Source organism: Octopus bimaculoides, chromosome 2 (genome assembly GCF_001194135.2).
Source record: "Octopus bimaculoides isolate UCB-OBI-ISO-001 chromosome 2, ASM119413v2, whole genome shotgun sequence".
Classification (NCBI taxonomy): domain Eukaryota; kingdom Metazoa; phylum Mollusca; class Cephalopoda; order Octopoda; family Octopodidae; genus Octopus; species Octopus bimaculoides.
Window position 1 is genome coordinate 93544054 of NC_068982.1, and position 20118 is coordinate 93564171.

General features: G+C 36.6%; 1 protein-coding gene across 6 annotated transcripts in view; it reads left to right on the plus strand.

Moving 5' to 3' along the window:
- Window positions 1–20118, plus strand: part of LOC106870648 (protein NDNF) — a 206529-nt gene that overhangs the window by 176095 nt on the left and 10316 nt on the right. For 4 of the 6 annotated variants that reach the window (XM_052978471.1, XM_052978470.1, XM_014916792.2 and 1 more), the window contains 2 exons: window positions 14174–14217; window positions 18579–18794. In XM_052978471.1, coding sequence (XP_052834431.1) covers window positions 14174–14217; window positions 18579–18794 — 260 coding nt within the window. The remainder of the gene's footprint in view (window positions 1–14173; window positions 14218–18578; window positions 18795–20118) is intronic. The other 2 variants (XM_014916797.2, XM_014916796.2) reach the window with 1 other exon arrangement.

Consider the following 20118-nt stretch of genomic DNA (forward strand, 5'->3'; position numbering starts at 1 on the left):
TATATATATATATATATTTATATTAAATATAGGATATGATTCTGTTGTATTTATAACATGTCTGTATATATATGAGTGTCATCCATTCCCACTTTATTTTCCTCAAATCATCCCTTTCTGTGTCTTCTTGAAATACATTTTAGAACTGCCAATACTGTACCTGCTATTAATCTCATCACCCTCTCATATCTGCCATCCACAGCCACCTCATCCATTTTTGCCCCACTCAGTATAGCCACCCATATATACCTGACAGCCATCTTCATTGTACATCTCTCTCTCTCTCTCTCTCTCTCTGTCTCTCTCTCTCTCCTCCCCTTCTCTCCCACTCTGCACATCATCTACATATTTTCTCATCTATCTACAAGTTTATTATTCTGCAACTCCCCACTCTTCTTGAATTGCCCTTTATTAACTCTTCCTTCTTGAGTCATTTGTATTTTTTCATTATTACCTACTGTTTCTCCACCCCACCCACCATCAACCACAACTCTACTTTGGTTCCAGTCATTACATTCACCTCTGCACCCATCTCTGACTATCACTCTCCTCTCACTCTCTAATGATCTTATCCACCCACCCTTCCCAAGTCTCCATCTTTATTCTCTCAGATAATCACTTTCTTGTATCTTTAGAGTTTGCTCCGACAACTCATCACCACCATCATTGTCTTCATTCCAGTTACTCCCACCCTTATATAATACAAGGTAGCCGTGCACCTCCTCTATAGCAAGCCATATACACCTGTCCCTCTGTCATACTTTAGTCTTCCAACACCTGGTATAAAATACCTCTATCACAACCCCACTAAGTTGAGGGTTTTGCTTTGCTTTTTTTTATCTTGCGAATTATTTGGCTATCTCACTTGTGTCAGTGTCATGAAAAAGCACCCATTACACTTTGTGAAGTGGTTGGCATTAGGAATGGCATCCAGCCATAGAAACCATTCCAAAATGGACATTGAAACTCTTGCTGCAGTCCTCCAGTATATTGTATCCTGTCAAACCATCAAACTCAATCTAGCATGGAAGACAGATATTAAATGATGATGATGATGATTTATTTATTCATCTATTTATCTGTGTGTTTGTATATGTGTATTCCATATCTGTCTATATGTGTATGTTCTTTTATTTTTTTAGTGGTTTCAGTTTGTTGATTATAGCCATGGCAGGGCACATCCTTCAAGGGTTTTTATTGATCATATAGGCCACTAATTTCAATCTGATAATTATTTTATCAAGCTATATTTATTGAACTGCTAAATTCATCTCCTGTTACGGTTATATCTTGGGGGAAACGATGAGCTGCAACAGAGTGACTTATTTTAGATACACTTAATACTGTGTTATAAATTTATGTCTGATCCAAGGGGTTATGGGACTTACAACTGGAATCTAAATAAAAAAGAATATGACATTTTTTGTCTATTTTTGCTAAGAGGGAGTGCTTACATATTCAACTTAGCTTGCAGCCATGCTTGATATAATAGCTTGCCTGTTGCAGACCTGTATCTATATAAGTAGGCATTCATTATTTAGTTGTTTATTTATATTTTGTTGCTGTTTTATAAACTGAATGTCTTTTCTGATATTAACCACATATTGCTGTTGGTAAACCAAAAATATTCTCTGGAACATAATGCACTGCCTAGGGCAAAGTTTGAATTTATGACCTGTGTTTAATAACCCTACAGTTCAAATTAATTGGTAAGTCATACTTGCGCCCATTGAAAATACCAGGGATTTACTCTCATTTGACACAGCAGTTGTGGGCTGAAAGAGGCTTTGTGGAAGGCCCTGCACCTCATGGCTGGACATGATTAATGAAGATCTCTAGAGGCTCAATGTCACCTTGGAGGATGCAGAGTGGCTGGCATGGGACTGCCAGCGATGGAGAGCACTGGTGGACCTGGTCAGCTCTACACATGATGATGTCTCTTGGAGTACTAACCTGGGATGACCCCAGCCCCATCAAGCAAGAGCATGAAGTGAAGTGGTATTTTGATCCATTTGCTTAAAACTATTGTTATAAAATACATTCCTTTCCATTTTATACATGCAGGAATTGTCTATAGATAATATATTATATCAACATAAACCAGTGGGTCTTTAAAGCATAATTTTTTTTGGCACTGATGAACTGGCAATACTTGCATTTAGCTTCTAAAATTCAAACTCTGCCCAGCTTTGTGTAAATTACTTACTGTTTATCTTCCAGTGGATTTTTCATGCATATATATATATAAGAATGGTGTGGCTATATGGTTGAGAAGTTTGTTTCCCATCCACATGGTTATGGGTACAATTTCATGGCATCTTGAACAAGTATTTTCTACTGTAGCCTCAGGCCAACCAAAACCTTCTGAGTGGATTTGGTTGATGGAAACTGAAAGAAGCCCATTGTGTGTGTGGAGAGAGAGAAAGAGAGAGAGATGTATGTATATGTATACATCTGAGTGTTTCCTTGTCTTGGCATTGTGTCAACTCTAAATGAATGTCACTGTCAAAAGCAGTGTCATTAATTTCCAATATCCTGCATAAGCATGTCTCACTATAGAGAAATATTACCTTACTTTGAAATAGGAGAGGGTTGGTGACAGGAAGGGCATCAAGCTATAGAAAATCTGTTTCAATAAACTCTATTCAACCTATGCAAGCATGGAAAAGTGGACAGTAAAACAATGAAAATGGTGATGATGACATTTTTTTATTCTTTTACTGGTTTCAGTCATTAGATTGTAGCCATACTGTGGTGTCACCTTGAAAGACTATACTACACTATCTGGCACTCATGATAAAGTTAACTTGGTGTAAACTAAGGCAATGAAATGGATTATAAATATTTTCATAGAGTACAAGTATGAGCATGTAGCTAAAATGTACCAAAATCAAACTAAATTTGACTGGCCCTCATGCCAACGTCTCCTTCATTGGACACTAAACTCGGCTTGCGAAGACCTGTTGGGGCAAGCGAAATTGTGATGGCACCTGTACCAGTGGAGCGCTAAGAGCACCGTTCGAGCGGGATCGTTACCAGTGTCGCCCTCCTGGCACGTGATAAGTCATTCGAGCGAGATCATTACCAGTGCCGCTGGACTGGCTCCTGTGCAGGTGGCATGTAAAATACACCATTTTGAGCGTGGCCGTTGCCAGTACCGCCTGACTGGCCTTTGTGCCGCTGGCACGTAAAAGCACCCACTACACTCTAAGAGTGGTTGGCGTTAGGAAGGGCATCCAGCTGTAGAAACTCTGCCAAATTAGATTGGAGCCTAGTGTAGCCATCTGGTTCACCAGTCCTCAGTCAAATCGTCCAACCCATGCTAGCATGGAAAGAGGACGTTAAACGATGATGATGATGATGACTTCACAATCAGATGGTTTCAGGTTTGATTCCACTCTGTGTCAACCATGTTTTCTATTATATCACAGTGTCACCTAGTTTAACATCTTCACATGGACCTTGGTTACATTTAGCAGATCTACTCTGTTGCAAGCATTTGAACCAGGTTTCTAATTCAAGAAAAACTTGACATGTAGATGAGTTGCTTCCTGCTGTAGTAACCAATGAGTAAGGATTTTTGTCTTTTGTTTCCATCCCTTAATGTCAAAAGTTCTGTAAGAAGTTGTTCATGGGGCTGCCATTTCTCCTTTGGCTAAGCTATAATTTTTTAGTTTCTAAGCTGGAGGCATCAGCAATGGTTTGATACAAGATACAGACTAACTGAATATAGCAGTGGTTAGGACATAACCTAAGCCTGCTTGTGAGTCTCAAGCTTTTTAGAGCATATGAAAAATTATACTTGAAACTATGTAGCTATCTCTACATCATCACCACCACCACCACTGCCATCATCACCATCATCATCATCATCATTACCATCATCATCGTTGTTGTATCTTTATCATCATCTAAACACAAAAACAGGCATTTACATTAAGAACGCTGCTAGATTTGTTACATATCCCAGTCCATCATCACAATGGCCAAAATTCATCTGCAGTTCATGATTTTTAGAAGGATATCCACAGTTTATCTTTCCATGGGTTAGTTTCAAAATGATGAATTGGTCATCAGAGAATTCTGTGTTACTCAGACAGGCCCTCTAAACTTTAGCATCTTTCTACTGAGTGTAAGAGGAGTCCCTAAGTATATGTAAAACTATCATAATCATTAGCAAATCAATTAAAAATATTGCTATTGAACTGATAATGAATACATGTACTCATGTTTATGCTTAGATGACATTGCTCAATATTCTGGTGAATATATTATTCATGCTTGAAAATAGGTAACTTCAATTCACTACTGTGAATATATATATATATATATATATATATATATATATATATATATATATATATATATATATATATATATACTTATGTTTGTGTTTGCTGATAGACACTGCCAAAACACACACACATATATCATATGACATATACTTGTGTGTGTGTGTGTGTGTGTGTGTGTGTGTGTGTGTGTGCGTGCGTGGGCATGCGTGTTTATTCCTGTCTGTTTTCACTTGAAACTGTTTGGAGAATGATGACATCATACTTAAGTTTCCTATTAACATTTCATCCCATAGCCTGGTGGTTTCAATGTGTAAAGACCAGTGGAATAAAAATACCTTATTTGAAAAGAGGCAAAGGTTAGCAACAGAAAGAGGATCCAGATACAGAATACTGATTTAATAAGTCTCATTTAACCCATGCCAGCATGGGAAAAAAAATGGACATAGAAATTATGATGATGGTTAACACAATGTTTATTCCTATTGATCTCTACTTTGGAAACTCTAAATAAATTAACATAAGAAATCAATTTTGATAGCTGTGCATTTTCAATATCAGTACATTTGAAACTTAACAATGGTATATATTCTGTAAGCAGTTCTGAGTCATATCTTAAGCTTTTCTTACGACATGACTTTCTCTTTCATTCCTCTCTCACCTTGCCTATGTGTATAATGAACACATATAAAGATAGATGCAGGTCCCCTCTGCTGACAGTTGTTAATACTATATCATAGGTAAAAGTTTTATCTTTCAGTACTGAACTAAAATCTTTCCTTGGGCTAAAAGAGGTGACAAGAGAAATGCTTCTAAGTCATTATCTTTTAATGTCTGTTTTCCATGCCAGCATGCATTGAAGGGTTTAATAGGATCCAGTGGGTCCAAGGACTGCATCTTGCTCTAATATCTGCTTTGGCATGTTTTCTATCACTGAATGCCCTTCCTCATTCCAACCATTTTTCAGAATGTACTAGGTGCTTTTTCATGGCATCAGCACTAATGAAATCACCAAGCAGCTTATAAGCATAAGATCCTCTTCAACTGAGTAAGGCTATAGTTGAGAGGAAGGCAGCTCTATGCAGGAGATGAGAGGTTTTAGTATGAAAGAAGAGTGTCAGAACTAAGCAAATTTCTTGTTGTAGAGGAGCTTACATGGTAACTCACATAATAGAAAGGTGAGTGTCAGTAACCAGGGTGGAGCTGAAAAGAGAGATAAAACAGTGTCAGGATTGACCTTGAAGGTACAAGAAGATGAATAGAAATGGAAACAGAGAGTTAGGGTGTGTAGAGCCTGGAAAGGTGTATGGGGAGATTGCAGTTTTAAAACTTCTACTTTTTCTGCAGTATAACCAGGGGTATCCCTGACTTAATGGCATGTACCATATATGTAACAAATTCTCACTACATACAGATTTCTTTTATGTCAGTTTATATACTAGAATACTAATGTGTTTGATCCATATTTCCATAGATATGCTAAAAATATGTATGGCTTTATATTTAGTATTTGTCAGCTGAAATATTCACTCAAGTTTTTGTTGTGGTTAGTAATTGTAGTTGATTTGTTTTGTTTTGCAATAAAAATAAGAACAGAACAACATGATAGTAAAATGGTCTTAGGAATTCTAATCACATAATTTCTTTGAGTGTTTCGCAAAAGTAGCTGCTGCTCAAACTTCAAATATAAAACAGTAAAATATCTTCTTTGAAAATAATCTACATTAAAATAAGTAGAAAACACTATGAAACAGCAAGAAGACATATGGAAGTAATAGAAAAAAGTATTGTAAGATATATAACAATGAATGTAGGATTAAAAAATAAAAAATAGGTCTATGTTATATTCAGAAATGAAACTGTCATCTGTGTTAACAAAGAAAATATTTATAACATTCTGAAGGTCCTTTACTGGTACCATATTAAAATAGTTTTGTGCTTTGTAAAGTAAAAATAAAAACAAGTTCAATTGGAAGCAAACAATGAATATGTTAAGGACACAACTGGCAACTTTATTAGGTATTTGTCATGTATATACCAAAGGGTTGGTGGTTCACTTTCCTTCTCTAGCATTTTATGTCTGTTAACATACTTAGCTTTCCTGGCTAATCCACAAACATATAAATAGATACTGTATCAGTACATCTTATTGTCATATCTAGGAAGAGTACTGTTTGCATATTGACTTCAAATCCTTTCAAGAGAACAACTTAAATGGAGTTGGGTTTTCTCTAGTACATCACTTGCCTCTTTAGATGTATTTCTGTTGAATGGGCAGTTATAAAACACAAAATTCCAGTAAATGTCCAGGTTTTTTATTCTATTACTGGTTTCAGTCAATAGATTCTTGCCATGCTGAGGTGCCATCTAATAGAGAATACTTGATGGCATCTCTCCTGGTGTTATTAAATAGATCAGTACTTATTTTATCAACCCCAGAAGGATGAAAGACAAATTGAATCTGGGCAAGATTTGAACTTAGAATATAAATGGATATAACAACCAAATACCACAAGATATTTAACCTGATGCACCACTGATCCTGTCATCCAACTTTATATGTATTTATTTTATTCTATTTATTTATTTACTTTTTTTATTTAGCCAGAGAGAAGGGGCAGTATGCTTTCCATGACCCTTCATTTTTTTCCATATCTCTGAAACTGATGAGAAGAGAACTTCTCAAACCAAAGACCTAATTAGAATGCTTACAACAGAATTACTGAAGGCACCCAAGAATTAAGTGGTTCTAGTAATGGATTAAGCTTACTATCCGGGAACAACGCTCTAACAATCCGGCCAATCCAGTGCCAGATATTTTATTTCATCAACCCTCAAGAATGAAAGCAAAGTTGACAGGATTGGAACACAGGGCACATAGAATCAAGAGAAATATCACAAGGCATTTTTACCCTAGCCTGTAACCACTCTGCCATTTCTTCAAAGTACAGTTGATAGATGTTCATCACTTGCTCATCAATGAGTTGACAGTTTATATCCTGTAACCAATATTACCTTGTGTCCATGGCTTGCACATGATACTCTTTATGCTTCTTAATAACAAGCTGTCAGGGAAAAGTACCAACACCTTTGGAAAAGTTACCTGTGATATATTAGCCTTGAATCCAATCTATTGGGTCAGGAGTATATTAATGAAAGCTACTTCTCCCTGCCAGCTTCATAGAGCAGATTTGTATTTTTAATTATTATCGGTCAGAATTGTTAGAGTGGTGGAAAAACAACTTGTAGTATTTCTTCTAGTTCTTTATGTTCTCAGTTCAAATTTTGCCTAATTTCACATTTGCTTCTCATCCTTCTGAGGAGTTGTAGGTGTTAGTACTGGAGTTGTGGGTGTTGTCTAAGCCTTCTCCTCAAACTGCTAGATTATTATCATTATCATTATTGTTATTATTATTATTGAGTGAGAGAGCAGTGCATACCATCAAAGTGACACTGGGGTAAAATATATGAAGCCCGGTATACCCATCAGGACTACCTGTCTGATAATGGTACATGTGACACATGTCACAATCATGCACATGACATGGTGATCTCATATCAAGATAAACAGTGCATGACCTTGCAGGTGAGACCCAGTTAGAATTTTCTTCAGGTCAAGTAACACATCTTGCTCAAAAGGTCCTTGAATAAGGGTTATTTAAGGATGATGAACAAAACACCCCACTTTTCCAGAGGTTAATTATTAAAACCCCAAAGAATTCCTCTCAACACATGGCTATGATGCTCCCCCACTACTTCTGCTTGTGATGAGAGATGCACATATCATCAGCCTCCAAGGGACATGCTCAACTGGTTAAGGTCAAACAAATAACAAGCAAATCTGTGGTATTGATCAGAATATTTGTTGTAGCCCATCTTTTATACCAAGACAAAACATGTACAAGATTACACTTCCAATCGGTTAAGATCAGAAGCCATGAGAGCTAGTACCTGGTACAGAATCAGGGCATTTGAGCTGGGAGAATCATTAGTTTGCTGGGTAAAATGCTTAGCAACATTTCAACCATCTTTACATTCTGAGTTCAAATTCTGCCGGAGTCAGCTTTGCCTTTCATCTTTTCAGGGTCGATAAATTAAGTACCAGTGAAACACTGGAGTTGATGAATTCGACTAGTCCCCTCCCCAAAAATTTCAAATTTTGTGCCTTTAGTAGAAAGGATGATAATAATAATAATAATAATAATAATAATAATTATTATTATTATTATTATTAAGGCAACAAACTAACAGAATCATTACCATGACAGACAAAATGCTTAGCAGTATTTCTTCTGATTCTTTACATTCTGAGTCTCAATTTCACTGAGTTTGTCTTTGCTTTCATCCTTTCAGAATCAATAAAATAAGTACCAATCAAGTTCTGGGGTTGCTATAATTGACTAGCCCCCTTCCGCAAATTTCAGGCCTTGTGCCTATAGTAGAAAGAAATAATGATAACAATAATAATAATAATAATAGAATACTTATAATAATAATAGAATAACTTATGAGTAGTAAGAGCTCTGCAGTCTTGGTTGACAATCTTACTTGAGATGGTGTCTCAATAAAAATACCTGTTGGTGGCTAACCTTAAAACACATACCTCAAAGTTGAGTGAAAATGTCTAATACTAAACAATGGTGTTAATGAAAGGTGAAAGGTGAAAGCCTTTCACACAGCAGGTGCCCTGTGGCAGGCCCGGTCATAATTCAGAGATTGTTTGTACACAAAGCCAGAAGCAGAGAAGATGGTGAGATAAGGAGGCAAACTGAATGGTAATTGGATCAGGAGTGAATCCAGCAGAAGGGGATTCCGACAACAATAAAGAAAATTGGAATAGAGTGCTCAGTAGAACTGTTACAAAAGGTTTGTCTCCTTGGCACAGCCAGAATAATCAGGAAAATATTAGATAGTTGAAAAGAAAGAACAGCATGGTACCATAGGCTGCAGGTAGTAAGACCACTATGAATGCAAGACTCCAGGAGCTCCAACAAAACCTGTGATAAAGAGATAATAATAAAAATGATTTCAAATTTTGTCACAAGGCCAACAATTTTGAGTGAAGCGGGTTAGTTGATTACATCGACCCCTGTACTCAACTGGTATTTATCGACCCTGAAAGGATGAAAGGCATAGTCAACCTCAGTGGAATTGGAACTCAGAACATAAAGATGGACAAAATGCCGCTAAGCATTTTGCCCAACATGCTAACAATTTTGCCAGCTCACTGCCTTAATAATAATAAATAATAATAATAATAATAATAATAATAACAATGTGCACTACAGCCTTCTGATACCATCAACAAGGCTCCAACAATCTAGTCAGAAGCAAGGAAAAACCACAGGCCAGGCCAGCAAGCCAACTTGCTTAGAGAGGAAGAAATAGTAGTTATAGAAGAGTTGACAATAGCAAACAAAATCGTTGAGTATAAGCAAAATAAAAGAACTTCAGTTAAGAGACAAATAAAGATGTATGGAATATATTTTAGTGAGTTCTGTCATTTACCTCTAAAATGTGTAGAATAGACTTCTTTTGGTGAGCTCTTCTTTTATTCACCAGTCAAATTATTTATTTTCTATCTTTTTTTGACTGGACTCAGTAGCCAACTTCTATATCACTAACTGATACTGTGGGTTCCTTTACCAGTTTAAATCACCAACCTTACAGCAAAGACACCACATCACATAAGCTACTCACATCAACTGCCTCACATTGACCACCTCATACTGACTGCCTCACAGAATCGCCTGGCACCAACTACCACATCAACTACCTCACATCAACTCCCAGCAATAGATTGTTCACATTGACACTTGACACCAACTATTGTGTGAACTGTTCCACACAAACTGCCTGGCACCAACTCACACATTGACTGCTTCATGTCGACTCCAGGCACAGGCTGCCATATCAACTATTCACATAAACCACTCGTGTCAACTGCTGGCACTCACTCTGAACCAACTGTCTAACACCAGAAAGGAGGCCGTCTCTGAAAAGCTGGGCAGAAGTAGCAAATTTATAAGTCGCCTTGGTAGTGTACTACCACCTAGCCATCATATCTTGTCCTAAGAAAACTCCGACCAGATTGGAGCACTTGCTTTTCCAATTCTTATGGAAGGTCAATTTCCGCTGGTCAGGAAAACCATTTGTTGTCAACACTCACACTGTGGTGGTCTTGGGATGCCATCCTTAATGATGTGGCACCACGCTTTGAAGATGTCGCACCTACATCTAAATTACTGCAATGATGTGGATGACGACAACAAAAATAAGGGTGAACTGGTGTGGGCGTCTTTCATCCGACACGTCTTTCTGCTGCTCATCTCATTGACAGAGCTGCAGTCATGGGTCAAACATAGACCAATGTTGGGCGTTTGGCATCTAGAATGTTGTCAGACACTCACTGCTTTGTACCAGCTACCCAAAACCATTAGCGGGAAAACAACCAAGATTTCTGTAGGGACCTAGTTGAGGGTATGAGTGATGATGGCCTAGGATTGAATCTAGGCATCAACAAGAACAGTCTGAGTAGCCTCTTCCAGAGGACCCTCAGATCGAAGATTAAGGGCAAGTTTCAAAAGTCTTTGGCTTGGTAGTGCTACAGAGGGGCATTGCTCATTCAAGACAGGCTCTTCAGGCATGGAAGTGCCAACAGCTGAACCTGCACAAGGTGCTTGCAGGAGGATGAAACCATCTTACATGCAATAATTCAGTGTCCATGCATTAGAGAGTTGTGGGATTGTATGGAGCAGCTGTTGTCATGTGTAAGATGAATTCAGCTGTCTGCCAAGTGTATAGTGAGGATCAATGCACCATCTTCCCTTAGCAGAGATGAAAGGCAAATTTTTCTCTGCTTAGTGGCTGTGGCAAAAGAGGTTGTGAGGTGGACCTGTCTGAAATGTTTGAAGACAGGCACATTCCTATCTGGTCAAGCCCTCATCAATTTCTTCAGATATAATTTAAAGAGGAAGGTGAGGGCAGAGAGGGAGGTGCTGCCTTCGAGTGAGTTTATCTAAAAGTGGTCGACAGTGGCAAGACTGGTGAGACGGAATGGATCTACTCTGAATATGTTTTTCTAAGCAGGAGGAAAGAGACTGGAAGAGAGCACTTTCTCATGCTTTGGAGATAGCAGAGTAATCCGGGACCTTCGTGTGGGGCTTACCCCAGATTACCATAAGTGGACTTATCAATTTATTTATTATTAATTTCTCTACTTTCTATTACATATCCTCTGTTATATCCTTTAATGTGGTAGTATCTCCCCTTGATTGATATTAACCCCACATGTTTTTGTAATTTTTTTTTTTTTGTGCTATAGCTTGTCCTTTGATATTGTCCTCCATGTCTTGGGCCCTTGTACCCAATAAAAGAAATCATTATTATTATCATTGTTGTTATTATTATTATTATTATTATTATTATTATTATTATTATTATTATTATTATTATTATTATCATTGTTATTATTATTATTAATAAGTGAAAGAGCAGCGCATGCCATCAAAGTGACACTGGGCTACAAATATACAAAAGCCAATATACCTATCATGACTACCCATTTGATAAGAGAATATCAGGCACATGCATCACAATCATATGTGCACAACATGGTGATCTCATATCAAGATAAACAGCACATGACCTTGCAGGTGGGGGCCCAGATAGAATTTTCTTCATTTTGAGTTGTCCATCCCACTCAAAAGGTCTCTGAATAAGGTTTGTTTAAGGATGACGAACAAAGCACCCCACTTTTCCACGGGTTAATTATTCAAACCTCAAAGAATTCCTCTCAACACATGACTATGGTGCTTGCCAACTACTTCTGCATGTGATCAGAGATGCACATATTGTCAACCACCAAGGGATGCTCAACTGGTTATGGTTGAGCAACTGGCAAGCAAATTTGTGGTATTGAGTCAAATATTTGCTGTAGCCCATCTTTCTATACCAAGACAAAGCAATGTACATGATAACACTTCCACTCAGTTAAGATCAAAAGCCATGACAGCCAGTGCCTGGTACTGCATCAAGGCATTATTATTATTATTATTATTATTATTATTATTATTATTATTATTATTATTATTATTATTATCATCATTATTATTAATCATAATCTTATTGTTAATGCATGTTTCAAACTCTACTCAACAGCCATATGTAGAGTGTTCTGTTGCATTTTTATATTTCGTTTTTTATGTTGTATTGAAATCATTCTGTGTAATAAGCACTGTGCCTTGAGGTGCATCTTTCTGTATATTGTACATAATGATAAGTCCTGGTATTATAATTATGTATATGTATATTTATTATAATTTCATTCATTCTAAGATGCATGTTATTGAAGAGATGGTTTCAGGTTTTTTCCTTTCTCAATAGGAAAGTATCTCTATTTCCAGATCCTTGTTAAATGGAATAATCTATCTTTCCATCTGTTAATATACTTCAAATATAAGACATTTCTTTTCCTTCTATCTTTGATAACAAAATCTGGTCAATTAGCTTTGATCTCACGGTCTGTCTGTGTATGTATATCCAAGAGTATGATTGTTTTCTCATTTGCTGAAATATTTTCTGGTGTATGTCAGTACCATTTCTTTAATGTTGGTATTTCATAATGCTGGCATAACTTGTAATGTGAGTCTTAACTCCGTCATGCCTGTGGTTATATTCTCTCTTGCCTCAACTGTTTCTTATTTCCCCATTTCCATATATACTGTAGTCTTTTATAGCATCCTGCCTCATGATATGCTCTGTAGGTTTCTGGTGGGGTTAGGGTTAGTGTTGGGGTCTCTGCTTTGAATCTCATACTTCTCAATCTATTTCCATTCTTTTCAGCTATTTCCAGTACTGACCATGCAGGAGCTATTCTTACCATTGTTTTATCATGGCATCCTGTAGCCCTACTTTTAGATTATTATTATTATTATTGTTGTTGCTGTTGTTGTTAGTATTATTATTATTATTATTATTATTATTATTATGAGGTCACATAGCCTTGTAGTTAGGGTGTTACGCTCACAATTGTGAGATCATGATTTCAATTCCTTGACCAGGTGGTGCCTTGTCATCTTGAGCAAAACACTTCATTTCATATTGCTCTGCAATCACTCCAACACCTGATGTGTGGATACACCATGCACGTGTTCAGGCAACATCAATTTGATGGAAGGAGTGAGCTAATGTAAAGCACAAGCATTTAATCATTATAAACAGATCATTTGTGCAAGTCATTCAATAAAAGCTGAATACTCATACGTCATCTCCGACAGTAGAGTCCATCATTGTTGTTGTTGTTGTTGTTAAACGTAGCGAGCTGGCAGAATTGTCAGCATGCTAGGTAAAATGCTTAGTGGTATTTCGTCTGTCTTCATGTTCTGAGTTCGAATTTCACCAAGGTCAACTTTGCCTTTCATCCTTTCAAGGTCAATGAAATAAGTACCAGTTATGCACTGGAATCAATGTAATCAACTACTCCCCTCCCCACAAATTTCAGGCCTTGTGCCTAGAGCAGAAAAGATCATCATTATTATTATTATTGCTATTATTAAGGCAGTGGACTGGTGGAACTGTTAGCATGTCAGGCTAAATGCTTAGTGACATCTTGTATGTCTTTACATTTTGATTTCAAATTCTTACAAGGTCAATATTGTCTTCCGTCCCTTTGGGGTCAATAAAATAAATAGTACCAGTCTGGTACTGGAGCAAGCATAATCGACTTGTTCTCTTCAAAAACTTCTGGCCAAAATTTGAAACTATCATCACCGTCATTATCATTATCATTATTATTATTACTATTACTATTATATTTGAATTTTGTCAAGACATCTTTTCAGTTATGGATTACCTTATATGCTTTATTTTTTAAACTTTAGATGGCTTTTTCTGTTTTATTGTATTTGGAGTTAAATCAAATAAGGTGAGTGCTTGTTACATAATTTTTCTGGCTTATTAAGCAAAAAAAAAAAAAAAAAGAAATTAAAGAGAAACATTTTTGAAGTTATCTTGTGCTCTTTTGCGGTTCTAGGCTTTGCTTTCATACCTTGAATTTCCTTTCTAATTCTACAACAAATTCAGTTACTAGAAGAGGTCATCAACATATAGAAGTTGCCACAGACATCCCATCTTAAACTCCTCTGTCATAGCTTGAAGGACCATAATGAACAGTAGGGGACAAAAAAACTGAGCACTAGTGGACCCCTATATGCACACTGAATTTGGTGTATTACTCATTATTAACTCTCACCTTAATGACAGCAACTCTGTACATAGCTTACATGGCTCTCACATGTCATTTGTCCACTCCTAGCTATTTTAGCATCTCCTCAGTTCACAGAGCAAGAGACCCAATGAAAGATTTTCTCTGGGTCAATGAATGCTGAATACATTAATTCACTTTTAGCTAGATACTTCTGTTACAGTTGCCTTATTAAGAGAGCAACAGTTGTACTTCTACCTGGCACAAAACTGAACAGCATATCACTTTTGATAACTCTTTCTGTTATTAAGTGTTGTAACTTCCATGACTTTGTCTAGCTATTTGATATTTTTGGAATTAATTCTCTCTTAGGCCTTTGTAACTATGATACTGTTACACTAGTTATTAGGTATGATACCTTAGTTTACAATGAGAGTGACTACACAGTGACTATGCCATATACTACTGGTCATGGTATTTCAAGCATCTCAGTAGTTATTCCTTAATGGACTAGGAGTTTTCTTTGCTTTTATACCTTTAATTACTTATCTGTCATGCTACTTTCTATTCTAATAGCTACTCCCTCTGTTGGATTAATATTGGGAAAACCTTCTTTCTTCCATGCATTCTACTCCTTTAATAATCTTTCACAGTTTCACTTCCATAAATTTTCATTTCAAAATCCCTAAGTGCATGTGTGCCAGTATCCATCCATACACACTTCTAACTCTAACTGTCTGAATACTCCACAGCTTGCAAACACGATCACCTGACCCCTCTACTTCTCTTGCTATGGAACATTGACAAATATCTTACTTTCAGCTTCTCCTCTTGTACAGGAAGCATGTTACGTAGAAACTGGCATGAAAAGACTGGAAGCATTCTTTCAGTGTTTCAAGCCTGTCTCTTTGCTTTTATGATTTCTTCTACCTCACTGTTCCACTACCATATCATCACAGATTTTCATTGCATCCCTTAGAGAGTTTTCCCATAAGGACTTCTGGTACATCTCTATCTCCTCCCTTTTATCAAATGTTTCAGCTAACATTTCTCTAAATTTTTGACAGTAGAATAAAAATCATCATCATCATCATCGTCATTTAATGTCCAATTTTCAAGTTGGCATGGGTTGGAAAAAACTATAATAAAAATTAAAGTTATTGGTGTAATGAAAATACTGATGAAACAAATATACTGATATGGACACACAGGTGCTGGAGAATGTATATAACAGGATTTATCCAATGAAACTAGTAAAATGAATATATGAAAGATTTTTATATTTATTATTAGGGAATGTATTGTTCACTTTCTTCATAGATCTTTTCCCCCACTTTTCTGGGGCCTATTTTCTTTTCTTTTCCACTGTCCTCAGTAGTTTATCACCTGTTTTCATTTGATTTCATCTTTTCATGCAAGTCAATGAGAACGAATCTACTGAGAAGGAATTCCTTGGCATTCTGGCTGACTACTTCTTGATTGTTGGCTTTTAGGATTGAAGACAAGGAGAGCCTTTTAGCTATCCCCACAGTTGTAGCTGGTGGCATGAATACTGATACTATTGCAACAAGATACTCCAAAATCTACTTTTGTTGCTGGCTCTGCTGCTTTCTGTATCTAGGAATGTCACAGGACCTATCTGACCTCTTCTATCAGTCCACTAGCCTCTCCAATACTCCACTCCTCCCTTTCTCATCCTTGTCATTCCTCACACTCTCACCATCTTAAAGCATATCCTTAAGGGCTAGATGTACTTCATACACTTTACCAATACTACCCACTGTGCATTTAGTATTAACATCCATTTTTCATCTTTCTATCCATCATTCTATCTCTTTCTAGCCATCATTCTTTCACCCCTATTTTCTTTGGTGCTGATACCATGATAAAGTAACTCAGTACACTCTGTTAAATCCAGGGGGTTGATCTTGTTGAAAACATAACAACTTCCCTAGTGTTGGTGCCCTCCCACCAAATTAAAGAAAAGTGCACCCAGTATATTCTGTAAAATAGTTGATGTTTAGAAGGACATCCAGCCAAGGAAAATCACATCAAAATGAAACTTGTGAGTGTGATATCACCCCTCAGCCCATTTAGAAAAGCAGGAATGGTCTGTCCAACCCTTTCAGAATAGAAAGAGAGCATAAAAGGACAGTGATGATGATGATGATGATGATGGTGTGTATGTGTGTATGTATGTGTACTTCTTCCCACAGGTCTAAGAGACCAAAAAAAAGGTCCTAGGTAAGTGCTGTGCTTCCTGCTTTAAGTCATTAATCATCATCATCATTGTCATTTTGTATTCTCTCTTCCATATTGACATGGGTTGCATAGGTTTTCAAAGACAGTGGTTACAATTGGATGCCCTTCCTGTCACCAACTCTTTTAGCTGCTTCTCACAACATACAGGAATATTGAGTACTTATACTAAAACTAGGATACATACAGTATCATTATAAAGAATATTCTGTTTTACACTGATGATGATGATGGGTGGCAGAGACCTAACATAAGTGGTTGGCGTAACACCCTCTCCTACTTGTAGAGTGTCTTTAGGAGGCATTCAGACCAGATCTTTGATTTGGAAATAACATAGTATCTCAATGTACTGCTTCCAACAGCATTCTATCCTTCATAGAGCCACTGCAAGCCAAAGAGTATAGGTGAAAAAGGTTTCATAACAAAGACTAGACTCACTGTCAGATGAGACAGGATTTCAACCCTGTAGATAACTCTTTGCAAAGCTACTCTGTCATTTAGCACATCATTCTGTATTTTCTTCCCTACCAATTAATGAAAAGTGTCCCAGCTAACTTAAGCTTATGAAAGAGTCACACCAAGCCACTCACTTCTAGCTGGTTGCTTACAGAGATCAAGGTGGTGGTTTATTACAATTCATAAGTCATGATTTCCTCCCCTTTCTCATGAAAAACTTTTTCTTGTTTTGCATTGTTTCTGACAGAGAAACTTCATTTTCAGTCATCCCAAACAACTGTAAGCATGACTAAGTGGGAACTACTGTGTGTTCATGGAAATCCTATCCATTTTAAATATAGCAAAGACACAATGGATAATATAGCTGTTGCTGTATAAAAAGACAGGATGGTTATGGCCTAAACACCTGTGATCATAGGTCTGATGAATCACACTTGTCTTGTAAGTAAAGTATTACAACTAGCTGTAAATAGGTACTTTGGTGAGGTATGGTTTGCAATTGTAAATTGCGTAAGTAGATTAGTATTTCTGTAGTTTAGAGTATCAAGCATAATACTTCTAGTAGATGTAGAGAAGATAACAACAGTAATTCATTCTGTCATATATTTTCTAGATTCTATGTGATGGCAAACTCCTTTGTAATACTCTGTTATACTAATGGCTCACTAACTGTTGAAGTATTAAAAAAGACAAAGAAATATCAATGTCATTATATATATATAAGTTTATATTTGGTATAATTAAAACCACTTCTTTACTTCAGCTTTCTATTTCTTTAAAGGCACCCAATTAGTATGAAAGGATATTGAAGTCAACATAATTTGGATGATGCTGGATTAAACTTAAAGTTTGGAGAAATGTTTTTAGTGATATGTCTATAGAAAGTAGCATCATGATGTGTATAAGAGAGAGAAAAGACAAAAACAATCTAGTAGTGTTAAAAAAACACTATCTTGCAGTGAATTAGTTTTCTCTAGTTGAAATTTTCAATGATAACAGAAACTTAAAAACCACATTTTGATAAGAAAATATATCAAAATTAGAATCTTTAAGAATTATCAAGACAGTGTAGACTTTAACCCTTTAACATTCAGATTACTCTGTCAAATGTAATACTTATTCATATACATTGTTTTGAATTAATCATGCATTATTCCATATGACTGTTTTATTCTTTGAATGACATTTGAAGGTAGGTGGCAGAGCCTGGATCTGGTTAGTTTGTACATACAACAGGGAGAATATTTTGGCCAGATGTGGCCAGTTTAAATGCTAAAGGGTTAATAATTGCTCACTTATAGAAAAAGTTACATGCAACTAATTAATAAGCAGCTTTCTCTCATAAATTCTTTCTTTTTATATTTTAGGATGATGATGGAAATACGAAACAAAATTGATTACACTTACTCAATAGTTGGCTTTTTCACTTTATTGACTCTTCTTGAACATGGTTATTCTCACAAAACTCCAAATAACGATGGAAAAAGGCTGAGCAAAGATCGACCAGAAATATTTTATGACACTCGTATGATTCCAGAACGAGTTGTAAAAAATATATATATTTACAAAAGTACAAAGAATTTGTGAGTACTGCAATATCAAGTCTATTACCTAAATTTGTTTAACACATAATTTATTTATGATTCACTTCGTGTGTGTGTGTGTGTATAAAATAAAAGAATAGATGGTCAAGTAACTGGTGTCTGGTCAGGTTATGACATTTATATATTTATATATTTATAAAACTTACATAGAATAAAGAATGCTTTAAAGAATTTATATTACAAGAAATTGATTCAGGAATGTTCATAATGGTTGTAGTATATGCTGGTATATCCCCAGAGTAAGTATCAGGTATGTCCATAGCATTATATTACATAATGAGTAAAGATAGGTCATCATTGATAAAATCCAAACTGAAAGAGAAGGAAGAAGTTGTACAGATTGTTCCTTACAGCTGTTTCAAAAATGGATACACTGTTGTTGCTATTCCCTACAAGCAGTCCACAACTAGCATTTTAGCAACAAGCTATCCCATCTTCATTGATGAAGCACAGGTGTACCTGTGTTGTTGAAGTGCTTGCTTCACAACCATGTAGTCTAAGGTACAGTCCCACTTTGTAGCACCTTGAGTAAGAAATTTCTACTGTAATACCAGGCTAACCAAAGCCTTGTGATTTCATTTAGTTGACGGAATCTGAAAGAAGCCAACCATGTGTGTGTTTGTATACCCTTGTCTTGACATCACATGATAGCTATAAATGAGCATCACAGTCATAAAAGCAATGTTGTTTGTTTCCAGTCTTCTGCAAAAAGAATATCTGACCATGGGAAATATTACCTTACTTGGAAATAGGTGAGAGTTAAGAGTAAAGGAAGGGTATCTGGCCATAGAAACTCCACTTGGTCTATGCAAGCATGGAAAACTGGATGTTAAATGATGATGATGGACATGTCATCAGTGATGTTTCCTAGTGATTTGTTTTGAACAAGGGTAATAAATTTGCAGAAATATACTATATTAATTGGTAGATACAGGTGCAATAAAGACTGCAAACAAACAGGAAACAACTTCTATCTCATTCCAGGGTGAAAAACTAGAGGTAGTCGATAGCTTCCGCTATCTGGGCGACCAAGTTAGTAGTGGGGGTGGGTGCGCTGAAAGTGTAGCTGCTAGAATAAGAATAGCCTGGGCAAAGTTTAGAGAGCTCTTACCCCTGCTGGCGACAAAGGGACTCTCACTCAGAGTAAAAGGCAGACTGTATGACGCATGCGTACGAACAACCATGCTACATGGCAGTGAAACATGGGCTGTAACTGCTGAGGACATACGTAAGCTCGCAAGGAATGAAGCCAGTATGCTCCGTTGGATGTGTAATGTCAATGTGAATACCCGTCAGAGTGTAA